Source organism: Vulpes lagopus, chromosome 20, assembly GCF_018345385.1.
Source record: "Vulpes lagopus strain Blue_001 chromosome 20, ASM1834538v1, whole genome shotgun sequence".
Classification (NCBI taxonomy): domain Eukaryota; kingdom Metazoa; phylum Chordata; class Mammalia; order Carnivora; family Canidae; genus Vulpes; species Vulpes lagopus.
Window position 1 is genome coordinate 10,759,240 of NC_054843.1, and position 13,380 is coordinate 10,772,619.

General features: G+C 45.7%; 1 protein-coding gene across 1 annotated transcript; it reads left to right on the forward strand.

The window, feature by feature from the left end:
• The first annotated feature begins 1,316 nt into the window (after window positions 1–1,316).
• ATP5PO (ATP synthase peripheral stalk subunit OSCP) lies at window positions 1,317–11,119 on the forward strand. Its single transcript, XM_041735302.1, has 7 exons — window positions 1,317–1,426; window positions 2,698–2,748; window positions 4,262–4,372; window positions 6,711–6,840; window positions 8,190–8,302; window positions 10,566–10,652; window positions 10,937–11,119. The coding sequence occupies exons 1-7, from the start codon at window positions 1,391–1,393 to the stop codon at window positions 11,048–11,050; spliced, it is 642 nt and encodes a 213-aa protein (XP_041591236.1). The 5' UTR covers window positions 1,317–1,390; the 3' UTR covers window positions 11,051–11,119.
• The last annotated feature ends 2,261 nt before the right edge of the window (window positions 11,120–13,380 follow it).

Here is a 13,380-nt window from a genome sequence, read left to right on the forward strand (position 1 = left end):
TTCAACCAGGGAACTCTGACCCACCCGTGCTCTGCTCGCCAGTTCTCTACTGTACAGAAGAGGAAATTAAGAGTAAGCTCCATTTAGGGTGAAATAGGCTGAAAATCGCTTGTTTTTGTGAATGCAGAGAAACCAGCCAAGGCTAGTGTTGGGTTTTCAGTTTCAATGTCACACTTGCTCAAACCCCAAGATAACCTCGGATAACCACTGTGCTCTACCCAGAATCAAGAATTCAGGCACCGGGAACCTCATATCCCCTCACAGACCAACGGGTTGTTGGGGGTGGAGGGGTGGAGGGGGTGGAGGGGTGGAGGGGGTGGAGGTAGGAGCTGTCACCGCCCAGGCAGGCATTGAGCAGGAAGAGTTGCAGCTGGAGCCCTACAGCTCCTTTCCTTTTATGCAGAGGGAAGAACTGAGCTTGATACATCCTTTGGACGCAGTGGAAATAAGGGATAAAAGATCCTAATGATGCTAGTCATCAATGCGAAATGGGACATATGCGGGGGGGGGTGGGGGGAGTACCAGACTACCTACGTCTCAGAGCTGTCCTGAGACTCAACATAAAAAATGAAACTATATATGTGGCTTAAATAAACTCTAAAACTCAAATAATTGCATTAAGTAAACTATCAAATAAATCAACCATTAAATAAACCCCAAAAACTCAAGTAATCACAAACCACTATTATGGCCATATCCAAGGAGCTGGAGTGCATTGGGGAATAAATGCAACTTATTTATCTATCTATTTATCTAATGAAAATATTTATCTAATTTATCTACTTATCTAAATGGAAATTTAAAATGGAACTATTTATGTGTCTAAATTGATATTTACAATGGAAATATTTATCTAATTTATCTATGTGGAAATTAATTTATTTATTTTAAGATTTTATTTATTTATTCATAGACGCAGAGAGAGAGAGGGGCAGAGACACAGGCAGAGGGAGAAGCAGGCTCCATGCAGGGAGCCCGACGTGGGACTCGATCCCGAGTCTCCAGGGTCACACCCCAGGCTGCAGGCGGCGCCAAACCGCTGCGCCACCGGGGCTGCCCCTAAATGGAAATTGAAAACGGAAATATTTATCTAATTTATCTATTTGTCTAGATGGAAATTTGAAAACGAGGGACAAAAAATCCACCGTACAGTAAGGATTACGTGGTATCAAGGATTTCAACTTAAGGCGCTGTCCGAGCTCGCTAGCTCAGCGGGTCCAACTCTTAACACTTGTTTCGAAGAACCACAACTCCCAGCTGACGGCGACCCCTGCGCATGCGGCCTGACCACCTGCGCCTACATTTCCCAGAGGGCCGAGCGGCTACGCTAACGCACGCGTGCGCCCTTGAGTCCCTCTGACGCGGGTTTGACCTACAGCCCCCGGAGAAGATGGCCGCCCCAGCGGTGTCCGGGCTGTCCCGGCAGGTGAGCGAGGACGGAGGTCCTGAAAACTAGCGAGAGGATCCCTCCTAGGGCGGAATGTGCCAGAGTCCTAGGAGCCGCGGGGCGAGGCCGCAGCTGGGGAAGCGGCGTCGTGGGGCCCGGCGAGTGGGGGCGAGCGGCCCTGCCGGCGCCCTGCGGGCGGGGGGCGCAGGGGGACGCGCGCCTGACCTTGGGGAGCCCGGAGCACAGCCTCGGGACGCCGCTGAGCTTGAGGAGCAACGCGGGGGCGGGGGGCCTGCCCCGGACGCCGAGGAAAGGACACGCCCCACGCCCCCAGTCCTTTAACTTTGTCGTTGTGCCTAAACCTCTCAGGGGCCCACCAGTAACGCTTCAGGATTATTTGCAAAGCCCATTTTTCACCTTTGTGCAAAGAGAAAGAGACGGAAGCGTTTAAGTGACTCGGCCTTGGCCGCCCAGCCAGTAAGGGGTGCCCAGAGCTGAGATTCGAGCCCGCAGAGTCACACGGAAGATGGAGTCGGAAGGGAAAGCCGTGCTGTTTGTGCTCCATGGCAGCACGGTGCATGTCCCGACGCCTCGCCGCTTGGCCGAGTGTTCATGCATGATGAAGTATTTGGATCCCCGCAGCCAGTTTTGGTGTAATAACGCTGCAGATTTGAGATATTATGTTAAGGTGACCTGTGCCCTTGCAGATGCTATTTAAACGAGCTCCAGCTCGGTTCCCTGGGAGACCAGATCCCGTGTCAGAGAACTAGGGCTTGGGCTCACGTCAGACGGCTGCAATGCTTAGAGGATCAGTCTCCGTTTTCTTTTTCCTATAGCATTTGGTTTCTAAGAAGGTATATCTCTTGCACATCACGCCTGGAAGCCTCCCTTTTTTTTTTTTTAACTAAAATCCTTCCTCATGGGTGGAAATATAAATGCAAATAATAATAATAATACATGGGTGGTATATGAATGCAAATAATAATACACGGGTGGTAATATAAATGCAAATAGTCATCATCATCTTGGGGTTTTTTTGAAAATCATCATCATCATCTTGGGGTTTTTTTTGAAAACTGTATTTCAGCCAAATTTGTGTTTTCTCTCTCACACTGATGTGTGCTAGCCTCAGCCTGTTTCTAGCAAAACTGGGGAGTTGGTGGGAAAGCCTATTTCCCAGGCAACTAGGGATGAATCTGAATTGGGGGCAGGGGGGGATTTACCCCTAGGTGATAAATAGCAGCTCATGGTAATCTGTGTGATGATACTCGGAAACTAATCGTTTGAAATGTTTTATTACTGTTTTAAAGGTGCGGTGCTTTAGCACGTCTGTGGCCAGGCCGTTTTCCAAGCTCGTGAGGGTATGTCAGCTTTTGTAATTAATTGTGGAGTAGATGAACGTGTGTGAGTCCAACGGCAATACAGTTAGGGCATAGACGTTTGTATAAGTGCCACCTAAACGTTTCTGCGTGATCTGTGGTTTCCAAAAGGTGATATGTGCATGAGTGCAGGGAATGGAATATGTTGAATGTGGGGTGTGCGGCAGGCCCATGCATAACGTTTATGAGAATTTCCTTTTTTTTTTTTAAGATTGTATTTATTTATTCATGAGACACACAGAAAGAGAGGCAGAGACACAGGCAGAGGGAGAAGCAGGCTTCCTGTGGGGAGCCTGATGCAGGACAGGACTCTATCCCAGGACCTGAACCAAAGGTGGATGCTCAACCGCTGAGCCATCCATGCATTCCTCTGAGAACTTCTCAAAACCCCATTACAGTGCTGGAAAGTAACTGGCCTTCCCATTTACAAAAGCGGAAGCCGACTCTGGAAAACTTGCCCAGTGTTACTCAGCCTGGTCTTAGAGCTGGACTAAATCTTTCTCATTCCAGGCCTTAGCTTTCCCACTATGACCAGATAGCACCACCAAGCATGTTGTAGTCATATATAGGAAAAAGCCTGTAGTTTTTTGTGAAAAATAATTCAGGCACTTACTTAAGTTGTTAGAGCTCTGTTAAACTGAACATTGATGAGGAGGCACTGTAAGGGAAATTTTTTTTTTTTTTTTTTTTTTTTTTTTAAGATTTCATTTATGGAACGCCTGGGTGCCTCAGCAATTGAGCGTCTGCCTGTGGCTCAGGGCTTGATCCTGGGGTCCAGGGATCGAGTCCCATATCGGGCTATCTTTGGGGAACCTCCTTCTCCCTCTGCCTGTGCCTCTGCCTCTCTCTCTCTGTGTCTCTTATCAATAAATATTTTTCTTAAGATTTTATTTGAAACAGAGGGCATGCACGAGCAGAGGGTGGGTGGTGGAGGGGGAGAAGCAGAGTCCCTACTGAGCAGGGAGCCCTATGACGTGGGTCTCATCATGACCTGAGCCAAGGGCAGACGCTAAACTGCCTGAACCACCCAGGCACCCCAGGAGTAATTTATAATGTTACTGTGAAATGTATAAAGATACATTTGTATATGTTTCATTAATACTTTTTTCTTGGCTCTAAAGTGCAAAACTGCCTTCTATCATGTTTAAAATCTCCAGTACTTGGAACTGATTAGTTACTGAGTTCAAAGGAAGCATGAGTTCATCTCAGAATTAAGGTAATTGACTTACAGTTAGAGCTGAAAGGGACACCTTGTGTCCTCAGCACTTTTAAGATGAAAAATTGGAAGTTCAAAGATTGAGTGACCTGGCCATGGAAACAGCTCTGGTTTATTGGAGAATTGCCATTCAAAATAGCTCTTCGATGACATCTTTAAAGTGTCGTGTGCTATAAATGATGTCATTTTTTAATACAAATGTTTAATCCTTCTGTTGGCAGTATGATATTGTCTTAACTGATTTTCCTTTCCTTTTCCTTCTCCATCCTTTTTTTAAAGCCACCTGTTCAGATATATGGTATCGAAGGTCGCTATGCCACTGCTCTTTATTCTGCTGCATCGAAACAGAATAAACTGGAACAAGTAGAAAAGGAATTGTTGAGAGTAGCAGTAAGTAGTTTTTTGTTCATTACTTACTAAATTTCAATCGTATGTTTTTTGTTTTGGTTATTTGGCCCTGTAGCCCTAATAAGGTATATCCTAAGAGAAAATGAACTATAAAAAAAGAAAAAACCTGAAATCATGTTGATAGTGATAGTAGTGGGTATTAATATTTTGAACCTATTGTGTGGTAGGTACAGGCAGATACATACCAGGATATTAATATTAGGAACCAAGATTTGGGGCTTAGAGGAGAAATAGAAGTCATCTTTGAAAATCTGTGTTTGTATTTCAGGTATTTTCAAAATAGTTTTTAGAATGTGTTATAACGTGCTTTACTAGGAATTTCTTTTCCTTTTGAAGCCTTTCCTCGGTTTCAATTTTTATTTTATTCCCAAGATGTGAGAGGAAAATGACCAAGCAGAGCATGCTGGGCAGCAAAATTAGGAAAGTCATATGGGCTCTGTAATGATAATAGAGAACTGATAAAGATCATGAAGCTTACAAGGGAGTCCATTTTAACATTTTTTTTTAACATAAAAAGAGTAAATTAATTGAATTAACAGAAGTCAACTATGTAACTTAAAGAGGAGAATCTGCTGTAATTTTAACTCCATTTTCTAGTTAACAGGTTCCTGCCCATTTTGTTTACAGCAGAAATTCTTTTTTTTTTTTTCCAAAGATTTTATTTATTCATGAGAGACACAGAGAGAGAGGCAGAGATACAGGCAGAGAGAGAAGCAGGCTCCACGCAGGAAGCCTGATGTGGGACTTAATCCTAGGACTTAGGGATCACACCCTGAGCCGAAGGCAGACGCTCAACCATTGAGCCACCCAAGCATCCTGAAATTCTCCTCTTTGAGTTCTAGATTGAAGGTGGAGAGTCTGTACCCTCTCCCAAGAAAGTTTTGCTCTTTTTTGGTTTTATGCTTTCAGAAGTTCTTGTATTTTTAATCCACTTATTTCTAAAGATTTTTTTATCTTACTGTTCAGAAGAGAAAACCCCCACAGGCTAGTCACATAGGATGATACTTACATATTTTGTTCATTTTTCATTGTAAGCTTTTTTATCAGAACTTTTGTCCTAGTGGATAACATTAGCTCTGTATTCCTTTATGTCTGCAGATGATGCTTGCGGTGTTAGTTGGCATATCCACACAGAGCAGGCAGGCTCACACACAGCTCTTTTGGAGCTGATACTTACTGCCCGCTCTTGTCATTTATGCCCATTGTAAACGTGAACAGCAGTGTTCACAGTAGAGAGCGTGACCTGGGTTGTGGTTCTTAGAATGGGGTTTGACTAAAACCTGGAAATCAGTTAACATACAGAGAGATAGAAAGGAAGCAATTACCTGAAGTCTCTATAAAGAATTAGCAGTTTTTTAGAACTGAGAGGAAAGTGTTACGCTACACAGATGCCACTACAAAGCTTTCCACTGGATGATGGAGCAGAAAAAAACTAGAAACATGAAATACTGGATTCCCCAAACACCAGAATGCTTTTAATTTGTGTAAGTCAGCAATTTTTAGGGGAAAATGTTGTTTTTATGGAGTCACTTAAATTGAAATTTTAGCCCTAGATGCTAGTATGTGACAAGTAGCCTGGATTAGATTCACAGTTCTGGCCAGGAGCCTGAGAAAAGGGGCTGCCAGTGGTATTTAATTGAATGAAAGGTGCCCAAATGGAAACAGCCATTGGTTCATTGAACTCTGGCCTGATACAGAGGGGAACAAGGTACCAGAAGCTACCTTGGGTCACTGAAAACAGACATTTATGAATTAACAAAATAGAGACCCACGCTGTCACTCCTGGTAGCCAGCTCCCGTCCCAGAATGGCTGAGGCTTCTCTGGAAACACCAGAGGTCTCTCACGGGGCCCTGTAAGAGGCAGGGCAGGGGCAGGACCAGGCTGAGACCTAGAGGCCCCCTCCCAGGGCATGACAAGGACGCCTCCTTTGCCATCAGAGCACCTTTTTAGGTCTGCACATGAGTGTTGGCATCACTAGCCTTCTCGTAGTTTGTGAAAATCTAGAGGATTACCCATATTAAATACGTTAACAATATGCAGTTAATTGATTCTTTTGGCTGCTTAATTTTTTAATAATCTCTTGAAAAGCAAAAAGGATTTAAGAAACCTTATAAAGTGTTTTTAAATTTTTTCAAGAAATATATAAGATAAAGGTAGAAAGTATTCTCAAAGGCAATGAAAAGTACTTGATTGTAAACTTCTCTCCATAAGTGCTTGAGTGCTAACGAAATATGTGATTCATGCGAAAGAAGTATGTTGTGGCAGCTAGGATCATTTATGCTTTAAGGAGTTTACGAAATTATTTTTTGGTACTTTCAGCAAATCTTGAAGGAACCTAAAATGGCTGCTTCCATTATGAATCCCTACATAAAACGTTCCGTGAAAGTGAAAAGCCTAAATGACATGACAGCAAAAGAGAGGTTCTCTCCTATCACATCCAACCTGATCAGTAAGTATTAGACCTTTTCCACTGAAGCTGCTGGAAATCTTGTTATTGGAAATGTCCAAGGATCAGGAGCATCAGCATCACCTGCCTTTTGGCAGTGAAGCATCTCAGGACTTAGCCAACCTAAGTCGGAATCTTCATCTTAACTAGCTCCCCAAGTGAATTGTTTGTGCATTAAAGTTTGAGGAGCACTGTCTGAAGGATGTTAGGATGTAAGAAGATAATTGCAGTCAGTACTTTCACCCTACGGAGAAGACCGGTGGGATTCATACCCAGAAAATGGTTTGCAGCCAGGGCTGTACCTCTGTCCTTGAAGACAGGTGGATTCTTTGGTGCATTTGGCTTGACTTTGAAGTCCTATGGTCAACCAGAATACGGGCTCCAAAGCAAACCATCTTTGAATATAGATATATGTTAATTTGGGGATTTGTAGCCAAACACTGGAATCTAACCAGAAATAGGAGAATCAGACCGCAGGCTGTGATGAAGATGCATGTTGCAGATCTCTGAGACCTCCCCCTACACCCGCCTTACTGATTTAAATGCCTGTCAGTGCTGGTTCTTTTAAACATTGGATATACTTTTTTTTTTTTTTTTTTTAAGATTCTATTTATTTATTCATGAGACACAGAGAGAGGCAGAGACACAGGCAGAGGGAGAGGCAGGCCCCATGCAGGGAGCCCAATGCAGAACTCGATCCCAGGTCTCCAGGATCACGCCCTGGGCTGAAGGCAGGAGCCAAACCACTGAGCCACCCGGGCTGCCCTGGATATACTTTTTAAACAACAAGTTGTATCTCCTTTGTATTCACATTCTTTCTTTTTTTTTTTTTTTTAAGATTTTATTTATTTGTTCATGAGAGACACAGAGAGAGAGGCAGAGACACAGGCAAAGGGAGAAGCAGGCTCCATGCAAGGAGCCCGATGTGGGACTCGATCCCAGGGCTCCAGGATCACACCCTGGGCCGAAGGCAGGCACTCAACCGCTGAGCCACCCAGGCGTCCCGTTTATTCACATTTTTTTTTCCTTTTTTTTTTTTTTTTTAATTTTTATTTATTTATGATAGTCACAGAGAGAGAGAGAGAGAGAGGCAGAGGGAGAAGCAGGCTCCATGCACCGGGAGCCCGACGTGGGATTCGATCCTGGGTCTCCAGGATCGCGCCCTGGGCCAAAGGCAGGCGCTAAACTGCTGCGCCACCCAGGGATCCCCCGTTAATTCACATTTTTAAAGGATATTGAATATAGTATTTTAAGGCCACAAATCTAAATTTGCTTTAGAGGTGAATATAATACCTTATGGATAACCTGTTTTGAGTGAGTTTCATGGTCCTGAGACGCCTTCACTTCCCCAGATTTGCTTGCTGAGAACGGTCGCTTGAACAATACCCCTGGAGTCATTTCTGCCTTTTCCACCATGATGAGTGTGCACCGTGGAGAAGTGCCGTGCACAGTGACCACTGCGTCTGTAAGTGACCATTTGTTGCCACTATATTTACTTTGATACTCCATGCATCACATTTTGTGTAATGAAAAGAAAAAAACAGGCTGAAATCCAGAAATTGATAAAAGTGGCTTGCCACTTAGGAGGTTTGCTTCAGTTCTTACACAGTTCGACTCTGGGAGGTACCTTCTTGGTGTCCCCCTAACCAGTGACAAATCAGAAGGGCCAGACCGGGTTAAGATGTGTTAGGGAGTAGTGGTTTATGTTCCTTTACAGGTTTGAGTTACTTTGTAAAGATCTTATTAAGTAGGCTCCTGGTAAAGTGTCTAATCTTTGGTGGTGGAGGACAGGGCACACAGGCCTCTTGATCTTGTTGCATTGCGGAAGTGGGCTGTAATGATGGACACTGCTTTTTTGAAACCTGTATGCCAGGTAGTTTGTAATTCATTATTTTTTTTAACATCAGGATTCCATGGGAGGTAGAATTATCCTTATTTTATAGATGAGGAAACTAAGTTGCTTGCCCAAGGTGACAAAACATGGAATCAGGATTTGAACAAAGGCGTCTCTTTCAGAAGTGCATGTTCCTTAAGAATTAATTTTGTTAATGTCCTAAATACGTGTTTCCTTCCTACTCCAGTTGAGTCGGTCCAGGAGAACGGCCTTTGGGGCTTAATTATCAGGGGATGGTAGATGTGCTTGGTATATGCAGCACCTGACCTCGTCCAGATTAGTATCTGGTGTTTACAAGATACTCTGACTCCAAGAGACCACAATTACAAAGAGACATTGTAACACATTACAACATATTTGCACGTTTGTAGCTCAGCAGCTGGTCCCAGGAAGCACATAAGCAGCCGAGAGCCATCAGAGCTCAGGCGTTCTCCTGGATGGGAGGGCCCGGGCAAGGCTTCACCTGGCAGTGGCTGCACCATCCCAGAGGCCAGGCCCCGCTCCGCGTCATTCAGAGATCACGAGGACATGGGTTTTTTTTAAATGGTGCCAATTTTTGTGAAAGCTTTTTAGAAGCAACCGTTGCTAATGCTTTTGATGTTGAAGCTCCTGGGTAAATAAGTTTCCACTGTTTAAAACAAAACAAAAATGTATTATTTGATTAATGACTAAGGGCACGGACTATAGAAATACACTGCTTGTGAATATTGGAGCAAATGGGACCTTAGGTGGGTTTCTTAACTGCTCTGAACATTAGTTTCTTGTATGAAAAGTGGGCATAAGAACTGCCTGCTGCCCAGTCGTCTAGATTAAAGGAGATGGTGGCTGTGAAGTGCCGGCACCTAGTAGGTGTCTACGTGGAAAGTGTGCACATACTTCAGAGTTCTCTAACCTCAGAAGCTCAGCCAAACATTGGTAGACTTGGGGTGCCTGGGTGTTTCCATCGATTAAGCATCCAACTCTTGATTTCAGCTCCGGTCATGATCTCAGGGTCATGGGATTGAGCCCCCGCCTCAGTCAGGCTCCACATTAAGCAGGAGTCTGCTTGTCCCTCTCCTTTTGATCCTCCCCCTGCCTGTTCTCTCTCAAATAAATAAAATCTTAAAAAATAAAACGTTTATACACTTTCACAGCACCCCTCATGCGCCCCCAAGAAGCACTGTTAGATCTTTGCAAAGATGGAAAGCTTCTCTACTAGCTTTTGGACTCCTGAATGTGGGGCTGGGGCGCTAGGATTTGTGACAGGTTGGAGGCCTCTCCTTCAGCCTTTTGCATTCTCCCCTCACCAGGAATGAGACTGGGTCACGAGGGGAGAACACAGGCTGGAAGTCCAGTGCTGTACCCCAGTAGGGTACAGAGCTGTGCCTCCAGAGCTCCTGCCAGCCCTGAGTCTTAAAGATTGTAGGACTGGGTTAAACTGCAGCTTTCCATCCAGGGAAATAGCCCATCCCATGCCCACAGGGCTGCCCGGAGAAGCAGCCTGTGTCATCAAGCATCACTGACTTCAGGTTTCCCCTTACTCGTGTCTGTGGTACCGCTCGTACCGGGGAGCAGAGACACGGAGGCAAGTGGCACTTCCGGCCATAAGTGAGCCTCCCAGTGTGCGCTCAGAGTTGTTCTTGTGGGGCAGAGCCTTGGCTCGCTCCCCAAACAGCAGGGGTGAGTGGCTGCTGCTGGGCAGCTCCAGAATGGCTCCCCAGTGACCCCACACAGGCACTCATGAGGCCTTTCATCGTCATGACGGGTGCCAGGGATGTTTCTTCCTTTTCTTTTACTATGGAAAGTGTCTGCTGTGCCTTACCTAAGTTTAAAGGATGATTTTGTCCTTTTCTAGCCTTTGGATGAAGCCACTCTTACTGAACTAAAAACGGTCCTGAAGAGCTTCCTAAGCAAAGGCCAAGTATTGAAATTGGAAGTTAAGGTGGGTCTCTATGTCTGATGTGCCTCCCCAGCTCGTTTGACTCCGTCGAATGGCTGGAGGAAGTGAAAAATTAAACCTGATGACATACTACATTGCTTATAATAGAAATTTTATATTTTCAACTTAAATGATTATGGACTCCGTTCACAATTTGACTTCTGCTTTTCTCTAGATATAACACCTTACTTTGTGCAACATGCAGACTTTTCAAAGCTTTTCATCTTTCTGTTTGATCAATGAAATGCCAACACTTTTTCACATTTCCAACCTATTTTCTTTCCTAGGTTGATCCGTCAATCATGGGGGGAATGATTGTCCGTATTGGAGAGAAATATGCTGATATGTCTGCAAGAACCAAGATTCAGAAGCTGAGCAGGGCCATGCGGGAGGTTTTCTGAAAGTATTGATTATCTGTCAGTGAAACCTCCTAAAACTTGGAGCAACAATAAAATGCTTCCTGAACAGAATGTCCTGTTTATCTTTTTTGAAGTGGAAATACAGGGAGCCTTAGTTTATATCTTTCCTTCAGAATCCCCCCTAGTTGGAAGGTTAAAAGGCCCATTGGTTGGAGATTTTAGTTTGTGTAGCTTATTCTTAGGAATTTATGGAAGCTTGTGATAGTAGGAAAAACATTTAACGTCTATTGAGGCCTTCTGTGCCAGGCACAATTAGGTCCTTAACGTATCGTATCTTACCTCTCCCGTCCTTGGCCTCCGAGCCCGGAGCCTGGGGTGCTGACCTGCAGGTGAAGTTAAGACCCCAGCAAACCAGGCCAGTTACCATCCTGGAGTTTCCACAGTTAATGCCCATGTCCCGCAATAATACTGCAAGTGGTCCTCCGAGCCCCCAGAATCTGTGCCGACCAGGGCTCTGGCAGCTGCCCCGTGCTCTCCTTCCTGCTTCTTTCCGCTTCTCCTGTGTGTGGACCAACGGCTGTTGCTGTGCCCTCAGGTCCCACATCTGCCAGGTGGATGGGGTCTGTATAGGGTGCTTCACGCACAGCCAGCTGGTGCTCTTCTGATTATTCTAGCAAGTATTTAACTCTTGTGCATCTCCTTTTGACCCCAGAGTGATTTGTCTGTGAGACACAGTGTTCTATGAAATATAAAGGCACTAGTGCTTTCTGTAAAAGTTCTTAGATTCTGGCCAAAAAGATGTCTTCGTTCTAGAATCTACCGGAAGAATGCCATTAATGCGCTAACAGGTATTCATTCCCTCAATCCCACTGAGGGCAGAGGGCCAGAGAAGGGCTGTGCACTCCGCCCGGGAAGCCAGCAGAATAGCGATCCCAACCCTGTGAATGTCCTCAACCAAGGACTAGCCCAGAGTTTCAGCCCAGAGTAGGAAATCGGGACGTTCTGCCCCCTGGAAGCAGCTGTTCAGCATGGCGACCCTGGTCACTGAAGTCACGGCTCAAGCTAAACTTCTTGCCTGTTGGTCTTGCCAATTCTCAAAGGCCTTTCCAGCCAACCAGCAGGCGGGGTGACGGGTATTAGCAGAGTCCCGTTTTCACAGGCTGGGACCAGACCCAAAGGCAGCAACACTTCTGCTTCTCTGATGATCATAGTTAACCCAAAAGGGTTGCCCCAAGGGGTTCCTCCGAGACTTACCTGTTCATATGCAGCCATCACACTTCGGGTTGTGAAGTGTGTCCTGACAAACTAGAACCTGTCGAGTACCAGGAACGGGCCAAGCACAGCGATTTTCACTGCCTACCCCACCAGAAAGTTCCATAAAGGAGGAGATAGGACACCATGTACGGTGAGGCTCATGATGTAGACTTTGGCTGCTCTGTGCCCTGGGACAGTAGCCTGGTGGTCAGGGATGTATCCGGGCCACCCAGGGGGTGTGCATGCAAGCCTGCTCTGCTGCTTCCAAGCTACGGGCCACCCCAGCCTCTCCAAGGCTTGGTTTCCAACCCGTAGATGGGAGTGATCACGCCCACTTCCAGGGTAGCTGCAAGACGGAAGCAGAACTATGAAGAGTTTAGCAGAAGGCCTCAGAGATGTAAAGATGTCAGTAAATGCTAATCCTGGCTCCAGGACCTACTTCCCTGGGTCATCTGACCCTGAAGATGAGTTGACTGCACACAGCTCTCACCTGACACGTGGTCACAAGACAAAGTCCACCTGGTACTGCTGTGAAGGTGTCTGTCCTCAAGGGCTTGTCCAGAGCTCCTGGTTCCTAACGGATCATTAGGATGACTCCCACTCCATCGGTCCTCCAGGGCGGCCTCTCCCTAGAAAAATACCCTTGACCCTGGTATAACCGCCCACCCTGCTCCCCTGCCCCATATAGGCTGCAGCTCTCGAAGCCACTTCATAGATCTCACTGTTTATAACAACCTCGTGATACAGGTGGGATAGACAGCACCCTATTTTCAAATGAGGAAAGAGCCTGAGGGGCTCTGGGGTGGGCTCCACATCACATGCTGGTGGATCAAGTCCCCGAGCCTGGGTCTCTCACCCCCCATTTCGTGCTGGTCCACACGTCACTGACTACACCCTGGCACATGGCCTTCCATCGCTGGAGCCAACAGGCAAAGCTAATCTTAGTTGAGTCCCTAAGATGCTCTTGATTCACCCCTCAATCCAGGTCAGATCTTCCTTATACCTTCCCTCCTATTGGCCTTCTAGAGAAAAAAGTTCTCCAGACACCAGCTGCCTGATTTTTGGTCACGCTCCAAGAGAGTTTGGACAGCAAACCGATTCCCTTCCTAGGGAATACC

Bases quoted from the DNA above. Each gene is read 5' to 3' on its own strand.
- ATP5PO (XM_041735302.1), top strand. From the start codon at position 1,391: ATGGCCGCCCCAGCGGTGTCCGGGCTGTCCCGGCAG. The intron at 4,373-6,710 runs GTAAGTAGTTTT...TGGTACTTTCAG, and splicing joins AGGAATTGTTGAGAGTAGCA to CAAATCTTGAAGGAACCTAA. The intron at 8,303-10,565 runs GTAAGTGACCAT...GTCCTTTTCTAG, and splicing joins GCACAGTGACCACTGCGTCT to CCTTTGGATGAAGCCACTCT.